The sequence below is a fragment of the Nerophis lumbriciformis genome, linkage group LG12, assembly GCF_033978685.3.
Source record: "Nerophis lumbriciformis linkage group LG12, RoL_Nlum_v2.1, whole genome shotgun sequence".
In the NCBI taxonomy this organism is placed as follows: Eukaryota; Metazoa; Chordata; class Actinopteri; order Syngnathiformes; family Syngnathidae; genus Nerophis; species Nerophis lumbriciformis.
Window position 1 is genome coordinate 28,594,199 of NC_084559.2, and position 19,605 is coordinate 28,613,803.

Consider the following 19,605-nt stretch of genomic DNA (forward strand, 5'->3'; position numbering starts at 1 on the left):
GGGCTCTGTCATGTCTGTATTATCATGTTTTGTTTTAAGTCATGTTTTGTTTAGTTTCTGTCTTTTCACTCCCTTGTCTGGTCACCATAGCAACCATTAGTTTTCACCTGTCACGTCACGCACCTGTTTCACGTTTTGAGTCACGCACCTGCTTTCACTAATCATGTCCATAGTATTTAAGTTCATTCATTTTCTGTTGTTCGGCCTGACGACCTCACACCACATGTATGCTCTGTCCATTTTTTCATGTCCATGTTCACGCTGCTCCTTTTTTGTCCATGCCAAGTAAGTTTTCTTTATTCAAGCCATAGTTTGCAAGTGTTGTTTAATTGTTCATAGTTTATTCTCCGCCACTGTGCGCGCCTTTTTGTTTGATCCTTTTTTTTTGTATTTATAGTCTTTAAATAAATATGTACCTTAATTCCCGTCTCGCCCGTGCCAACTTTCCGTTGCATCCCGGAAAAGCACACACCCAGGACCAAGTCTTGACAGTGTTGCTGCTATTGAATTCTAAGGTAATGTTTATTTGCACACAAAAAAAGTAAGTTTCTCAGTTCGAACATTAAATATCTTGTCTTTGCAGTCTATTCACTTGAATATAAGTTGAAAAAGATTTGCAAATCATTGTATTCTGTTTTTATTCATGAATTACACAACGTTCCATCTTCACTAGTTTTGGGTTTTGTATAATCTATTCCAATGAATCATTGCTATTTATAACCTACTCTATTTAGGTTATTGTGGCACTCGTTTCGTTAAATCTGGAACCTCGGGTTCAACATTTCATGCCATCTGATTTGTGCGGGTATGACAATAAAGTTCCTTAAATCCTTACATAAGTCTGTCAGGGCAATCTGCAAATGGAATGGCCAAGTGTCGTGTCTCACCCGGTGTTTAAAGCGGTTAGGGTCCCCGCACTCCTTGCGACTCAGGTCAATGAAGAAGTGCGTGGCTCTGCTCGTGTCCTCGGAGGTCATGTCCCACATGATGCGGAACGAATCGCACGTCACCTCGCATATTTGGATGTTGCACGGGGTGGAGAGAGGGGTGTCCATTTCTGTCTGGGGATAAAGGAGGAAATCACAGCAGAGAGTGTGTATCATTCTGGAAAACATTTCCATGAAGATTACTGTCATATCCTCACTAACATAATCTCTTGAGCTCTGTGAGTATTACAAATTTAGACATGCCTGCGCTACAGCATGTAGACGTAGACGTATATTGACCGAGTTGCAAATGACTCAGATGGTGGAGTGGCCATGCCAGCAACTTGAGGGTTCCTAGTTCGAATCCAGCTTCCGCCATCCGAGTCACGGTTGTCTTTGGGCAAGACACTTCACCCACCTTGCTCCTGATGGGCCTTGCACGGCAGCTTCCACCGTCAGTGTGTGAATGGGTTAATGTGACGTATAATGTAAAGCGCTTTGGGTATCGTGCAAGTGTAGTCAAGTGCTATACATATATATACAGTCGTGGTCAAAAGTTTACGTACACTTGTAAAGAACATAATGTCATGGCTGTGTTGAGTTTCCAATCATTTCTACAACTCTTATTTTTTTTGTGATAGAGTGATTGGAGCACATACTTCTTGGTCCCAAAAAACATTCATGAAGTTTGGTTATTTTATGAATTTATTATGGGTCTACTGAAAATGTGACCAAATCTGCTGGGTCAAAAGTATACATACAGCAATGTTATTATTTGGTTACATGTCCCTTGGCAAGTTTCACTGCAATAAGGCGCTTTTGGTAGCCATCCACAAGCTTCTGGTTGAATTTTTGACCACTCCTCTTGACAGAATTGGTGCAGTTCAGCTAAATTTGTTGGTTTTCCCGACATGGACTTGTTTCTTCAGCATTGTCCACACGTTTAAGTCAGGACTTTGGGAAGGCCATTCTAAAACCTTAATTCTAGCCTGATTTAGCCATTCCTTTACTATTTTCCGACCTGTGTTTGGGGTCATTGTCCTGTTGGAACACCCAACTGCGCCCGATTTTAGGTTGTACTGAAGAATTTTTGAGGTAATCCTCATTTTTCATTGTCCTATTTACTCTCTGTAGAGCACCAGTTCCATTGGCAGCAAAACAGGCCCAGAGCATAATACTACCACCACCATGCTTGACAGTAGGATTGGTGTTCCTGGGATTAAAGGCCTCACCTTTTCTCCTCCAAACATATTGTTGGGTATTGTGGCCAAACAGCTAATTTTTTTTTTCATCTGACCAAAGAACTTTCCTCAAGAAGGTCTTATCTTTGTCAATGTGAAACTTTTGATCGCGACTGTATATATTTACAAATATATATTATTTCTATGCAGGAGGGGACCTTAAACACTATTTAGAATGTATTTTAATTATTTATTTATATTATTGACTTAATTGATATAGTCTTGTATTATTTTCTTTCTTGATTGTTCCATTTGTTTTTTGTAATATTACTGGCATTAAAAAACATTTTGTAACACACATTGTAGAAATAAAATTGAACAAAAAACACAGCAACAATTATGAACTACAGAGCAAAAATGCACAATGTAAAGAGAAAAAAAACATTGACATGAAGGATGGGAGATATGATACTAATATTAGATTTACTGTATATAGCGCTGTGGAAGTCGCTTCTTAGCGGTCCCACTGTCAGACACGGCACCGGAGCCAAGCGTGCAGGTTCAACAAGGTTTTAATGATAATGTTTTTCAACAAAAGTTTTCTCTCTTATTAGAACGTGAATTTTCAGTCACGTCCGTATCCTCTCTCCCTCTCTGCTCCCGGACGCTTACTGTTAAAGACAACAGATGATTAGATTAACACGTACCACCTGTGAAATCTAATCACCTGCCAGCTGTGTCTCGCCGCCAGCACTGCCACGCCCCCGTCTGATGGTGCTCTGTCCTCAGCACCATGGACAGAGGCGGTGACCTTTGCTCCTGCAGACAGCGCTGGCCCCACCTCCCTCCACAAGCGCTTTTCTAGACCTGAGAACCCATAATTAATTCATTCCACGTTCAATCTAATTCCAGTTCCAATAATGACGATGTGAAAAGCAGTTTTTTATTTTTTTTATTTTGCAACTTTATGAAAACTAAAAAATCACATGCATGAGTGCCAGGATGTTTCTGTATATTACTGGATTCATCTTAGTCTAGTCAGGGAGGTGACCATGAACCTGATGGTTAGAGCTACAGCATTCCTCTGAGGAGAGAGGAGAACCTTCCAGAAGGACAGCTATCTCTACAGCAATCCACCAATCAGGCCTGTATGTTAAAGTGGCCAGACCGAAGCCATTTCTTAGTAAAAAAAAATTGCCAAGATGTTCCTGAAAGACTCTCAGACCATGAGAAACAAAATTCTCTGGTCTGATGAGACAAAGATTGAACTCTTTGACGTGAATGCCAGGCATCATGTTTGGAATAAACTAGGCACCGCTTATCACCAGGCCAATACCCTCCCTACAATGAAGCATGGTCGTGGCAGCATCATGGAGATGATTTTCAGCGGCAGGAACTGGGAGACAAGTAAGGATAGAGGGAAAGATGAATGCAGCAATGTACAGAAACATCCAAGATGAATAACAACGCTTCCCATCCAACCTGATGGAGCTTGAAAGGTGCTGCAAAGAGAAATGTGCGAAACTGCCCAAAGATAAGTGTGCCAAGCTTGTGGCATCATATTCAAAAAGACCCAGGGCTGTAATTGCTGCCAAAGGTGCATCAACAAAGTATTGAGCAAAGGCTGTAAATACCTATGTACATGTAACATTTTTACTTTTGATACATTTGAAAACTTTGCACTTTGTCATTATGGGACATTGGCTGTGAATTTTTTTAAGGACAAAAATTAATGTATTCCATTTTGGAAAAAGGCTGTAACATAACAAAATGTGGAAAAAGTGAAATATTCCCGGATGCACTGTAATCAATAGACGTGTATGCAAACATGTGACTGGCGGTATCAGTGACATGATGCAAAAAGAGACAAACATAACTATTACTGGTCAATATCTCAGACAAACTGAATAAAAAACAAGTAACTTTTCTTTCATCAGTAGATCTACTTTCTTTTTGTCTCCAGCTTTTTATGGCATTAGCAGACATTTCTCGTCATTCTGCAGCATGAGACGCTTCCAGGTGATTTTTATAATCAAATACATCAATCTTCAAGTCGCAACGTGTAAGCGGCAATTCTTCATCTCGCCTTTAAGGATTAACAACTAAGCTCTGCTTCTTCCTACTCCTATTCGGACATGTTAAACTGGTGTGATGCACTACAATTTTCTACCGCTTGTCCCTTTTGAGATTGCAGGGGGTGCTGGAGCCTATCTCAGCTGCATTCGGGCGGTAGGCGGGCTACACCCTGGACAAGTCGCCACCTCATCGCAGGGCCAACACATTCAACTTCCATGTAGGAAATAACCATTACCGATAATAGGGCCTTGACCATTGGCTGATACCAATATTATCCGTTACAATACCAGCAGGAATCATTGTACACACTTCTATTAATCTGTAGTGTGGAATGGCAGAAAGGGTTTGATCAAGGGAAAATAGTCAGACCAATGGCAGGTATACAAAACTACCTTTATGAGAGAATGATGTGGACACGTTTGTTACTGGATACTTTCTAATACGCTTCTGCCTTGTGCAATCTGTATCTGTAAGTAATATGCAACTATGATTATTTGGGGTGTCCAGATCCGATATTGATATCAGATATCAGTCCGATATCAGCAAAAAAAACATATTGGATGATATCGACTTGCATCTAAACTCTAAGATACAAGCAGCCCTACAGCGTGTTTACTTGTGCAAAGCTGGACAGCGAGTTAACATCGAAATGTCCTCCAATAAGCACCCATAGTTGGTCTTTTCTTTCTGTCACACACACACTAGGTGTGGCGAAATTATTCTCTGCATTTGACCTATCACCCTTGATCACCCCCTGGGAGGTGAGGGGAGCAGTGGGCAGCAGCGGTGGCCGCGCCCAGGAATCATTTTTGGTGATTTAACCCCCAATTCCAACCCTTGATGCTGAGTGCCAAGCAGGGAGGTAATGGGTCCCATTTGTATAGTCTTTGGTACGACTCGGCCGGGGTTTGAACTCACAACCTACCGATCTCAGGGCGGACACTCTAACCGCTAGGACTCAGACTTAGACAAACTTTAATGATCCACAAGGGAAATTGTTCAAAATCAGGATTTTAATATCAGGATCGGCCAACACTGGCATCGAATCAAAAGTGAAAAAGGTGAATTGAGACACCTCTAATAATTATTTAAAACTTGTTTGTATTGACAAATGTGGTGTTTTAGACTGCAATATTTCTCAACCAAGGACACTTATTATGTACGTCTAGCTTGTGTGCTTAGCTGTTGTGTAGCTGCTAGCTCCCAGCAGCCTATAGCATACCTTGTTTAGCATTTACATTAGATTAAAGTTGGTACAAAATGCGGCTGCTAGACTTTTGACAAGAACAAGAAAGTTTGATCATATTACGCCTATACTGGCTCACCTGCACTGGCTTCCTGTGCACTTAAGATGCGACTTTAAGGTTTTACTACTTACCGGTACGTATAAAATACTACACGGTCTCGCTCCATCCTATCTTGCTGATTGTATTGTACCATATGTCCCGGCAAGAAACCTGCGTTCAAAGAACTCTGGCTTATTAGTGATTCCCAGAGCCTAAAAAAAAGTCTGCGGGCTATAGAGCGTTTTCTATTCGGGCTCCAGTACTCTGGAATGCCCTCCCGGTAACAGTTAGAGATGCTACCTCAGTAGAAGCATTTAAGTCCCATCTTAAAACTCATTTGTATACTCTAGCCTTTAAATAGACCCCCCTTTTAGATCTGGACTGGTATATACAGGTAAAAGCCAGTAAATTAGAATATTTTGAAAAACTTGATTTATTTCAGTAATTGCATTCAAAAGGTGTAACTTGTACATTATATTTATTCATTTGACACAGACTGATGCATTCAAATGTTTATTTCATTTAATTTTGATGATTTGAAGTGGCAACAAATGAAAATCCAAAATTCCGTGTGTCACAAAATTAGAATATTACTTAAGGCTAATACAAAAAAGGGATTTTTAGAAATGTTGGCCAACTGAAAAGTATGAAAATGAAAAATATGAGCATGTACAATACTCAATACTTGGTTGGAGCTCCTTTTGCCTCAATTACTGCGTTAATGCGGCGTGGCATGGAGTCGATGAGTTTCTGGCACTGCTCAGGTGTTATGAGAGCCCAGGTTGCTCTGATAGTGGCCTTCAACTCTTCTGCGTTTTTGGCTCTGGCATTCTGCATCTTCCTTTTCACAATACCCCACAGATTTTCTATGGGGCTAAGGTCAGGGGAGTTGGCGGGCCAATTTAGAACAGAAATACCATGGTCCGTAAACCAGGCACGGGTAGATTTTGCGCTGTGTGCAGGCGCCAAGTCCTGTTGGAACTTGAAATCTCCATCTCCATAGAGCAGGTCAGCAGCAGGAAGCATGAAGTGCTCTAAAACTTGCTGGTAGACGGCTGCGTTGACCCTGGATCTCAGGAAACAGAGTGAACCGACACCAGCAGATGACATGACACCCCAAACCATCACTGATGGTGGAAACTTTACACTAGACTTCAGGCAACGTGGATCCTGTGCCTCTCCTGTCTTCCTCCAGACTCTGGGACCTCGATTTCCAAAGGAAATGCAAAATTTGCATGGTTGGGTGATGGTTTGGGGTGCCATGTCATCTGCTGGTGTCGGTCCACTCTGTTTCCTGAGATCCAGGGTCAACGCAGCCGTCTACCAGCAAGTTTTAGAGCACTTCATGCTTCCTGCTGCTGACCTGCTCTATGGAGATGGAGATTTCAAGTTCCAACAGGACTTGGCGCCTGCACACAGCGCAAAATCTACCCGTGCCTGGTTTACGGACCATGGTATTTCTGTTCTAAATTGGCCCGCCAACTCCCCTGACCTTAGCCCCATAGAAAATCTGTGGGGTATTGTGAAAAGGAAAATGCAGAATGCCAGAGCCAAAAACGCAGAAGAGTTGAAGGCCACTATCAGAGCAACCTGGGCTCTCATAACACCTGAGCAGTGCCAGAAACTCATCGACTCCATGCCACGCCGCATTAACGCAGTAATTGAGGCAAAAGGAGCTCCAACCAAGTATTGAGTATTGTACATGCTCATATTTTTCATTTTCATACTTTTCAGTTGGCCAACATTTCTAAAAATCCCTTTTTTGTATTAGCCTTAAGTAATATTCTAATTTTGTGACACACGGAATTTTGGATTTTCATTTGTTGCCACTTCAAATCATCAAAATTAAATGAAATAAACATTTGAATGCATCAGTCTGTGTGCAATGAATAAATATAATGTACAAGTTACACCTTTTGAATGCAATTACTGAAATAAATCAAGTTTTTCAAAATATTCTAATTTACTGGCTTTTACCTGTATATTGGCACCCTAGCACCTCCAAAACCCTCAAATCTAGACTCCAAACATCCCAGGACAAGCTAGTCAGGTTACTTTTAGACCTCCACCCCAGATCACACCTCACTCCTACACACTTTTCCAAAGTGGGCTGGCTTAGGGTGGAGGACAGAGTAAAACAACTTGCACTGAGCCTAGTCTATAAAATCCACTACACCTCCCTGATACCGAAGTACATGTCAAACTACTTCCTTAACGTAAATGACCGCCATAACCACAACACCAGGGGGAGCTCCACAAACCACGTTAAACCCAGATTCCGATCTAACAAAGGTCTTAACTCATTCTCCATCTAAGCCACATCCATATTGAATGCACTCCCAACAGGTGTAAAAGAAAGTGCATCTCTATACTCCTTCAAAACCACTCTAAAAGAACACCTCCAGGCAACTTCAACTCTAGACTAACACCCTCCCCCCTCCACAACCCACCCCCCCCGGATTGTAAATAATCAAATGTATATACTTGTTCTTATGCTTTCTGAACTCACTATGTTCACTGCTCGCTGTACATATCCTACCAAGTCAGACCTACACTGTTTCAATGTCCATTTCTCTGATAATACAATTGTTGATGACTGAAGTGCTGATATCAACCAAACCTAACCCCCCCTCCACATCCCACCCCCCGGATTGTAAATAATGTAAATAATTCAATGTATATACTCTGATGATTAACTTGTGTGATGACTGTATTATGCTGATAGTATATATTTGTACCATGAATTGTTTTACGTGGAGTTGAAAAACTTATTCGGGTGTTACCATTTAGTGGTCAATTGTACGGAATATGTACTTCACTGTGCAATCTACTAATAAAAGTTTCACTCACTCAATCAATCAATCACTCCCACAATATTATGCTAGATCCACTTGACATCCATTGCACTGGTCGCCCAGGGCGGGGGGGGGGGTCCCCACATCTGCGGTCCTCTCCAAGGTTTCTCATTGTCCCTTTGGGTTGAGTTTTTCCTTACCCTGATGTGGGATCTGAGCCGAGGATGTCGTTGTGGCTTGTGCAGCCCTTTGAGACACTCGTGATTTAGGGCTATATAAGTAAACATTGATCGATTGATTGATTGATTGATCCTTTGTTAATGACTTCCCGAGAATACAAGAAAAAACAACCGTTTGTGGTTTATTCGAGGACATCTAGATGTTAACTGGTTGTCCAGCTTTGCACAAATAAATGCGCTGCAGGACTGCTTGCATTGGAGATTTTAAATGCACTATCATCTTTTGCTTGATATTTTCTGCTGACATCAGACCGATATCAATATTTCGTTGAGGGCACATGCATGTTTCCTTTTATTCCAACCCGGCCAAACCCTCCAGCACTGAGCATTATGCATATGCACTCCTAAAAATAACCCGCTAACAATCGTAACGCGCTCATGACGCCGCATTAGACGCGGACAAAGACGCTTTCTTTTGGCCGACCGTGCAGTCTGCTGAGGTGTTGTCCAGTCACGGCGTGATGGACAGGCTGCAGCGGCTCATTAAAGGCCGTCGACTGTGAAACGTGCGCGTTAGCTCGTCCTCGCTCGTGAGGCCTGCAGGGGAGAGAGCGAGGCTTGCGTCACGCACGTGTGTTTCCACGCAGCTTTATTCAAATACTTTCAGGAATAGAAAGTGGGCCAACAATAGGGTCTCACAGGACAGTCATCAAAAGCTCGGTGTCTGCGAGTGCTCCACTTTAAGATGTGAGCACAGTTCAAACGCAGGTTTCCAAACCACGCACACAACCCCGCTGCCCTCATTTGTGCATCTGTCTGTGGAAAAGGAAAGAAATGAGCCAATTTTCGTCAAACTTTAATAGCCAGCTGCTCCGAATCAGGCAATTTAGGTCTGTCTGATGACTCTGGCAGAAAAACACCTCATTAGTGTAATTATTTGTGTGCGCATCACACCCAGTTCAATTCTAATGCACACACACACACACACACACACACACACACACACACACACACACACACACACGTGTACACACTTCACGCTGTGTAGCGTATGAAGCAACTCAGGTGTTCTTTTATGTTGATTAGAATTATTGCTAATGACATTGATTATTACACCTTAGTTTCTTAGTTTCGTTGCACCATACATCCGTGCTTTTTTTGTACTGTTAGTACAAAATGTACTTTTTGAAATCCTGCTTTTCACATTTAAATTTGAATCGTTACTCAATTGTACCAATTGTTGCTATTATTGCTTGTTCAAATGTGTGGGTGGCGAATTATACCGTGTACCATTTTCTTATATGATTGTGAGCTAGTAAGTGTTTGTATTTGGTCACATAATCCTTTAGAGCAGGCCTGGGCAATTATTTTGACTCGGGGGCCACATTTAGAGAATAAAATGTGTTTGTGGGGCCAGTATATCTATTTTTAGGAACACTAATACAAAACCTCACAATAATGTCTGATTGAATGCTAAAAACGTTTTGACAGACCGCCTTAAAAAACGTAATGGAATTTTTAATTTTTCTATGAACGATAAAACACTGAATATTGACAAAATATGAACGTCACACCCCCTGTCGATCGACATATTTTACAATCAAGTGAAACGCAACAAAAATGCAACAAACAGTGAAATATGAACGCGAAGGGTACAAAATAAACCCACCGACAATCTGATATATCTGATACATCATTAAGCTTTAGAACTTTGTTGTGAAAATCTCCGTCCGCGTCTGTGGAAACGCTTCCCGCCCACACTGTTTGGTGCCTCGTCTGAGCTGCTGTGACGTAGATTACCATAGTAACTAATTCGATGACCATAGTAACTAATTAGATTACCATTGTAACTAATTAGATGACCATAGTAACTGGTATATCATCCCAAAGCGCAGATTCCAACCATTAAAATACTTTGTATAGTTGAAGACTTACGGTCATTAGAAAACATCACTGCACATCATAATGGCAGCTACAGTTTCCATCTTAAACATCTAAAAAAATTATTTGGGAATGTCCGGGGGGCCAGATTGAAAAGCTCAACGGGCCGCATGTGGCCCCCGGGCCTTAATTTGCCCAGGTCTGCTTTAGAGGATTATTCTACTAAGGAAATATGCCCTTAGATAGCTTCAAAAGTGCACAAGTCCATCACAAACTCTCCAGAGAGTGGTGGCTCTTGCCCCCAGGAAATTGGAATCCTACAGGAATGCAGGTTTGGATTTTAGGAGCGATCATAAAAACATTAGCAACATCTGGTAGGACACCCCCACAGGTAGGAGTAGAGGATAGGGGTGGGAGGTCACCCGGCTCAAACTGATCAAAGGAATAATGTCAGGGAAGGATTGACTGGCCGGCTCCAAGAGTTATAAAGAGTGGGGGTCTCCGAGAAGGGGTATTTAGTCAATGTGAGAGGAGTGATCAGGCCCATCTCCTGGAATTTGCAGTTCCAGTCTGAGGCTCGCTGAAACAAATAAAGCTTTTTGTTCGACGATTCCTTGTTGGCGTCTTCTTAACTCATCACCCATCACATGACCAACAAATATACAAAATGTGAATAAATGTTTTTCGGGGGGAAAAAAAATATATATATATATATTTTAACTCTGAGCTGTGCTATTGTTATCTTGTTTTCTTACACTTCTGTGTCTCATTTGCAAGTTCTGTATTGTACTGTATTTGACTTTGCATGCAGTTGCAAGTCCAAGACATTCAATGGCAGTAGTGTATGGGCCATACTTGCCAACCCTCCCGATTTTCCCGGGAGACTCACGAATTTCAGTGTCCATCCCGAAAATCTCCTGGGGCAACCATTCTCCCGAATTTCTCCCGATTTCCACCCGGACAACAATATTGGGGGCGTGCCTTAAAGGCACTGCCTGTAGCGTCCTCTACAAACTGTCGTCACGTCCGCTTTTCCTCCATACAAACAGCGTGTCACATAATATATTTACACACACATAAGTGAAAGTAAGGCATACTTGATCAATAGCCATACAGGTCACACTGAGGGTGGCCATATAAACAACTTTAACACAGTTACAAATATGCGCCACACTGTGAATACCACACCAAACAAGAATGACAAACACATTTCGGGAGAACATCCGCACCGTAACACAACATAAACACAACAGAACAAATACCCAGAAACCCTTGCAGCACTAACTCTTCAAAGACGCTACAATATACACCCCCGCTACCACCAAACCCCGCCCCCCCATACACTACATGTATACAGTATAGTTCTAAACATACTCCAATGTATTTGTATTCACTGTATGTGTCACTCATTATGTATTATTATACCTGAGCTTTCTTTTTTGTAACATGGTGAGTGAATAAGTGTAGTTTTGTAGTTCTTTCCCCATATTTCTGCACAATAGCTAAAATATGGTAAAACTGGCGAGCAGTAGAGAATATGGAGTTAATATTGGTCCAGAACATAATTAGCTTTTTTCATTATTGACGTATTTCTTGCTACTTTATGGTGTATATTTTTCATATGAGATTTCAAGTTCAATTTATAATTTATTATTACACCTAAAATGTATTTTCTTTTTACTCTTTTAATGTCCGTCTGGTATCTAATAGCATTATTTTAGTTTTACTGAAATTCAAGAACATTCTGTTTTTGTCAAACCATTTCTTAAATGTATAATTTTTATTTGTATTAGCTAAATTTTATGTAATAAATTAAACATAAATGAATACATCAATTTATTGTTGTTGTTTTGTCTGTTAAAGTGTCAATAAGGTTTGTAGAATCAGAAGGATGATCATTTTGTGAGTGTACGTGTTGTCTGTGTACACCAGGGGTCCCCAAACTTTTTGACTCGGGGGCCGCATTGAAAAATTAGGCCGGGGGCCGGGCTATATATATATATATATATATATATATATATCCATCCATCCATGCATCCATTTTCTTCCGCTTATCCGAGGTTGGGTCGCGGGGGCAGCAGCCTAATCAGAGAAGCCCAGACTTCCCTCTCATAAGCCACTTTGTCCAGCTCCTCCCGGAGGATCCCGAGGCGTTCCCAGGCCAGCCGGGACACATACTCTTCCCAACGTGTCCTGGGTCTCATATATATATATATATATATATATATATATATATATATATATATATATATATATATATATATATATATATATATATATATATATATATATATATATATATATGTATGTGTGGGAAAAAAATCACAAGACTATTTCATCTCTACAGGCCTGTTTCATGAGGGGGGGTTTCCCTCAATCATCAGGAGATTTTAATGGGAGCATTCACATACCATGGATTATATAGGGCACAGAGTGGGTGGGTACAGGCTGGCGTAGGGGCGTGGTGATTGGCTCATGTGTTACCTAGGAGGTGTTTCCGTCTGTGGCGGCATGCTGTTACAATTTCGCTGCGCTTGTTGAGGGATGACAGGTCTGGACGGTAAATAATAAACAGTTTTTCTTTCAAGCATAAGTTGCATCTTTTATTACCACTATTGTAAGGTGTGCTGGATGCAAGAATTTGCCATGTTATTGAATATTCAATATTATTGTCTTTGAGGTCCCAAATGTGTTTGCTGAGTTCTGTGGTATTCCGCAGGTTTTGGTTCCTGAAAGAAGCCTTGTGATTGTTCCATCTGGTTTTGAACTCTCCTTCAGTTAATCCTACATATGTGTCGGATGTGTTAATGTCCTTGCGTGTTACCTTGGATTGGTAGACAACTGATGTTTGTAAGCACCCCCCGTTGAGAGGGCAATCAGGTTTCTTTCGACAGTTGCAACCTTTGTTGGTTTTGGAGTCGCTCTGTCCGGGGGCCGACGGCTCATTTGCAATTGTTTTGTTGTGGTTTGAGATGATTTGTCGTATATTGTTCATACAGCTGTAGCTCAATTTAATGTTGTTCTTGTTGAATACTTTTCTTAGGGTGTTGTCTTTGGGAAAGTGTTTGTCAATCAGATTGAGGAATTTGTGTCCAATGTTAGTTGAGGCATTTTTGCTGTATGGGGGGTTGTACCAGATGATGTCGTTTCGTTTTCTGTTCTTTTTCGGTTGGTTTCCTGGCGTGGGTTCATAGGTGAGGGTGAAATTGTATCCGCTTTCATCAAGGGCTTTTTGGTACGGGGGGGTTGCTTGGTCAAATTCAGCTTTGCTAGATGACAGCATCGATAGCCTTTTATTAATTCCGGTAGGTATTCTTTTCGTGGTGGTGGGTGGGTGGTTGCTGTCATGGTGCACGTATTGGAGTGTTGTGTTGGGTTTCGTGAATGGTTGGTAGCTGTTATTTCTCAGGTTGAAAGTGACGTCAAGGAAGTTGACGGTTTGCTTGTTGGCTTCAATCGTGATCCGTAGGCCGTTCTCTTTGAAAATTTGGCATATGCGCTTCTTGGTATTCTCGCTGCTCCTTGGCGAGGCGCGACACACTGCCAGTCCATCATCATGGTAAATACCAAGGTTCAGATTGAGGCTGGCGAGCTGGGAGAGGAGGAAATTCCCAACGAGTTCACACGTTTCTGCTCCGTCAAAACTTCCCATAGTGACGTCGAATGTTGCATTGTTCTTTTTTTGCCATGGTGTACTGTTGTGGATGAGAATGGAGTTTTTTGCGTGGATGATGATGTTTCTTTCGTTGCCTGTGATTGAGTCGTAGTCTGAGGCGAAGTCTAGTGCTTGAGTCAGTAGGTCTTGCGTGATGGAAGGGTAAAATTCTTCGATATCAAAGGAGATAAAGTTGTGCTGTTGTTTGTCTTGGATGTTGTTGAACCATTTGATTACTGCTGCTGTATTTCTCCATTGGTTGAGTGGTGTTTTGTCCTTGATTTTTGTGTTAACTCTGTCCAGAATTATTTTGCTGATTTTTCCTATTTCAGATTTAGTTGGGTTTATTAGTCGGCATGTTGGGTTATTTGCGAAGTTGGGTTTGTGGTCCTTCAATGTGATGAAGGCTTCCTTGTTGGCTGTGGCGTCCACCCTGTCCTCAATGTCCAGTTCAGCCGCGATCCTTTTATTTTCCAGGTGGATGTTCTGTAAGGTGTTGGGTTGTGCTTTTTTGTATGATTTGGTGATGCTTCTGTCCAGTAAGGTGTGAGGTTCTGGTATGTCCATTCTGTAGAAGTTTGTGGTTTTGTCGGCAGCTATGATATATATATATATATATATATATATATATATATATATATATATATATATATATATATATATATATATATATATATATGTATATATACATATATATACATATATATATATATATATATATATATATATATATATATATATATATATATATATATATATATATATATATAAATAAATAAATAAATGGGTTGTACTTGTATAGCGCTTTTCTACCTTCAAGGTACTCAAAGCGCTTTGACACTACTTCCACATTTACCCATTCACACACACATTCATACACTGATGGAGGGAGCTGCCATGCAAGGCGCTAACCAGCACCCATCAGGAGCAAGGGTGAAGTGTCTTGCTCAGGACACAACGGACATGACGAGGTTGGTACTAGGTGGGGATTGAACCAGGGACCCTCGGGTTGCGCACGGCCACTCTCCCACTGCGCCACGCATATATATATATATATATATATATATATATATATATATATATATATATATATATATATATATATATATATATATATATATATACATCTGGTCAGGAAAAAAACACAGAGGCTATTTCATCCCTTCAAGCCTGTTTCGCAAGTTTGCCTGCTCTCCAGGGGATTTTTTTTTTTAAACCCTGAAGAGCAGGGAAACAGGCTTGTAGAGATGAAATAACCTCTCTGTTTTTCCTGACCTAACGTATATCCCTCTGTACCCCGGTATTGAGCACTGTATAACGGATAACCTCGACTATATATATATATATATATATATATATATATATATATATATATATATATATATATATATATATATATATATATTCCGAGCGCGATGATGTCACGTAATCGATGGGAAAATGCATTTTTAGACAACATGATTTGCCTGAGCGGCTAGGAGACACCGAGATTAACAAGCGGTAGAAAATGGATTAGAAAGGACAGATTTAAAAAAATAATGATTAAGAAAATATATATATATTTTTTTTTTTAACTTGGGACTTCCCGCGGGCCAGATTTTGGACGCTGACGGGCCATATATGGCCCGCAGACCGTAGTTTGGGGACCCCTAGTGTACACTGTAAAAATTTGCCAGTATTTCACAGCATTTAATAGTATTTTTTACAGTAAAATACTGTAATCAAAATTTTACCATAACATTACAAAAAAAAATGTGTGATACCATAATATTTCACTGTTATTTCACAGTGAATTTACTGTGAACTGAGCGTAACACAATTTTTAGCCAGTGAATTTACAATAACCATTTTTACAGTAATGACATAAGTGTGAAGATGAGCAAACAAGCTCCAGTGTTAGTGGACACAACTAGAGAAAACAATAACACCCGAAAAAATTGAGACGACATAAAGTGCTAAATGCTCTAAATAGTAAAATAATGGTATGAAAGGCTCAGAAGGGCAGAGAATAATGACACCAATTGCATAACATCACATCTGCACTATCTGCCAGGTCAAACGCAACATAAACAAACCTTCCTGCAACTTTATAGCCTGAATTGGTTGTTTATGTTCGCTGTCTTACATGCACTTGTAGAAAAATGATGGTAATTCCTTACATGTATGATGGAAGACGAGTTGTTTCCTTTTTCCTGCTTCTGAGTCTCCTCCAGTGCTCCCTGATAGATCCCCTCGGAAGAACTGATTAGGAGGTGAAAGCAACACACTTGCTCCTCATTCTCCCTCTCTTTTTCCCTCTCCCGTGCTCTCCGTCTGTTTCTTGCATCCGTGCGTGTGTGTTTGTGTGTGTGTGTGTGTGTGTGTGTGTGTGTGTGTGTGTGTGTGTATTTCACACAAACACTTTCACCCTCCGCCCCCTCCATCACCTCCCTCCTCCCAATCTCTTTTTTTTTTTGGTGTGCTTTGCTGTGGGCTTGAAACATGATGTTTATTTGCTGCACATGATGCGTTCAGTGCTAAAAAGAGAATAGCCAAACTGCAAGCTCATCAGCATGTGCACACACACAACAGCACACACACACATACTCACTCCCCCGCCTTAAGTGATGACCCCAGGCGCTCTGAACTGACTTTCATAATAAATGAATAAATGCAAAAACACTGCATGTCATGTCCCATTAAATACACTGTAGAGTATGTGCCAACTACAATACGCCATATGGACCTACTCCACAGGGCATAACCTCGCCCCCTCCCCGGCCCTCCGAGCCCATCCTCAGGCGAGCGATGCCCCAGTGTAAACCCAGACTAAGCAGATTTCAGCTGGCATTAGTTGTAAGAGAGATGTGTTTGGTGCTGCTTCCTGCTCTCGGGGCAACATTTAGGATTTCACCAGAGATTAAAAAACATGTCAAAAGACCCCCTTCTCAGATTAATGGCTATAATCTTCTTTCAAACAATGGACAAACAATGCGGAAAGAGGCATCGACATATAGTGTTATTTGCAAACACATTTATTGGATGGTATGCATTTCATTGGGTACACCCATCCATCCATCCATCCTCTACCGCTTATTCCCTTTGGGGTCGCGGGGGGCGCTGGAGCCTATCTCAGCTACAATCGGGCGGAAGGCGGGGTACACCCTGGACAAGTCGCCACCTCATCGCAGGGCCAACACAGATAGACAGACAACATTCACACTCACATCCACACACTAGGGCCAATTTAGTGTTGCCAATCAACTTATCCCCAGGTGCATGTCTTTGGAAGTGGGAGGAAGCCGGAGTACCCGGAGGGAACCCACGCAGTCCCGGGGAGGACATGCAAACTCCACACAGAAAGATCCCGAGCCCGGGATTGAACCCAAGACTACTCAGGACCTTCGTATTGTGAGGCAGATGCACTAACCCCTCTGCCACCGTGAAGCCCTCATTGGGTACACCTGCACAGTAAAAGGTTATGATAATAGATTTGTCGATTTAGTTCATTTGAAAAGGGACAATACATATTAATAAATATGTGAGATTACAGAAAATGGCTAGTTTTCATCTCCAGTCCCTCTGCAAGTAAAATAAACACACGCACATTCAAAACGTAAAGTAGACAGATTCACAATATTAAAATGTAAAATCCCAAGTGTCAAAAGTGCTGTTGTAAACACTCACTGCTACAAATGTACCTTGTAAATTACATGAATACATAAAACAATTGAAAACAGCCAACGACCCATAATATGGGCTTTTTAAACATCAGATCATTGTCTCCCAAAACATTATTAGTTCATGAGGTCATTAGAGACAACAAGCTAAACGTCCTTGGTCTCAGTGAGACTTGGCTAAAACCAGATTACCTTTTTCCCGCTTAACGAGGCCTCTCCTCCTAACTATACAAGTGCACATATTGCCCGTCCCCTTAAAAGGGGTCGCACTAATATCCAATGAAAACCTTAGCCTTAGCCCTAACCTAAGTCCATCCATCCATTTTGTACCGCTTGTCCCTTTTTGGGATCGCGGGGGGTGCTGCAGCCTATCTCAGCTGCATTCGGGTGGAAGGCGGTGTACACCCTGACCTAAGTAATAAATATAAATCATTTGAGGTGCTTACTATGAGGTCTGTCACACCGCTACCTCTCTATCTGACTGTTATCTATTACTTCCCTGGGTCCTATTCAGACTTTATCAGTGAATTTTCAGAGTTTGTTGCTAAACGAGTGACGCACACAGATAATATAATTATAATGGGGGATTTTAATATCCATATGAATGCCCCCGTCAGAACCTCTGTGTGTGGCGCTCCAGACTATAATTGATGGCTGTGGTCTTACACATCGCAACGGTAATATGATAGATCTGGTCCTTGTTTGGGGTGTCACCACCTCCAAAGTTATGGTACTCCCGTACACTGAAGTAATTATATTATAAAATTTGAAGTTCTGACTCATTGTAAACAAGCTACTAATAACCAATGCTGTAGCAGCCGTAACATTAATGCTGTCACAACTACGACTCTTGCTGGCCTACTGCCTTCGGTAATGGGCTTTATCGATAACCTCACTAACAACTTTAACGATGCCCTGCGCAACGCCATTGATAGCATAACACTGCCGAATCTAAAAAAAAGGCCCCTAAAAGTCATACCCCCTGGTTCACGGAAGAAACCAGAGCTCTTAAACTATCATGTAGAAAGCTGGAACGCAAATGGCGTGCAACTAAACTTGAGGTTTTCCATCAAGCGTGGAGTGATAGTTTAATAACTTATAAAAACGCTCTTACCATAGCTAAAACTAATTACTACTCCAATCTCATCTGACTCAATAAAAACGATCCTAAATATTTGTTCAGTACAGTAGCATCGCTAACCCAACAAGGGACTCCTCCCAGTAGCTCCACCCACTCGGCTGATGAATTTATGAAATTCTTTACCAAGGAAATTTAACTCATTAGGAAGGAGAGTAAAGACAACCCGTCCCAGGTCCAATTGGGTTCTATTAACGCAGATACGAATGTATGTACCACGGATTTTGCTCTCCAAAATAATCTCTCTATTTTTGAAGAAATAACATTAGAGGAACTCCTGCGACTTGTAAATGGGACAAAGCAAACAACATGTTTACTTGACCCACTTCCTAGGAAACTTATCAAGGAGCTGTTTGTAATATCAGGACCATCAGTGCTAAATATTATTGACTTATCACTTTCCTCTGGTATTGTTTTCCTAGCATTCAAAACAGCAGTTGTTCATCAGCCATAGTCGTCTCTTCCAGGGTTTCTTGTCCCATTGGGTTAAGTTTTTTCTTGCCCTAATTTGGGATCAGAGTTGTTGTGGTTTTTGCAGCCTTTTGAGACATTCGTGATTAAGGGCTACCGTATTTTTTGGATTATAAATCGCAGTTTTTTTCATAGTTTGGCCGGGGGTGCGATTTATACTCTGGAGCGATTTATGTGTGAAATTATTAACACATTACACTAAAATATCAAATAATATTATTTATCTCATTCACGTAAGAGACTAGGCGTATATCAGCAATCGTCACACACAGACGTCAACCAATACAAATTTGGCGCGAGCGGGTCATGGCAGAAGTGCATTGTGAAAAAAAAGATGCTACCTGCTACTACTTCCGTA

General features: G+C 41.2%; 1 protein-coding gene across 1 annotated transcript in view; it reads right to left on the reverse strand.

Moving 5' to 3' along the window:
• Nucleotides 1-16,275, reverse strand: part of LOC133623179 (phytanoyl-CoA hydroxylase-interacting protein) — a 32,279-nt gene extending 16,004 nt beyond the window's left edge. The window contains exons 1-2 of the mRNA XM_061986240.1: nt 16,139-16,275; nt 888-1,061 (exon numbers count right to left, since the gene is read on the reverse strand). Of these exons, the coding sequence (XP_061842224.1) occupies nt 888-1,055 (168 nt within the window). The 5' untranslated portion in view covers nt 1,056-1,061; nt 16,139-16,275. The remainder of the gene's footprint in view (nt 1-887; nt 1,062-16,138) is intronic.
• Between the last annotated feature and the right edge of the window lie 3,330 nt (nt 16,276-19,605).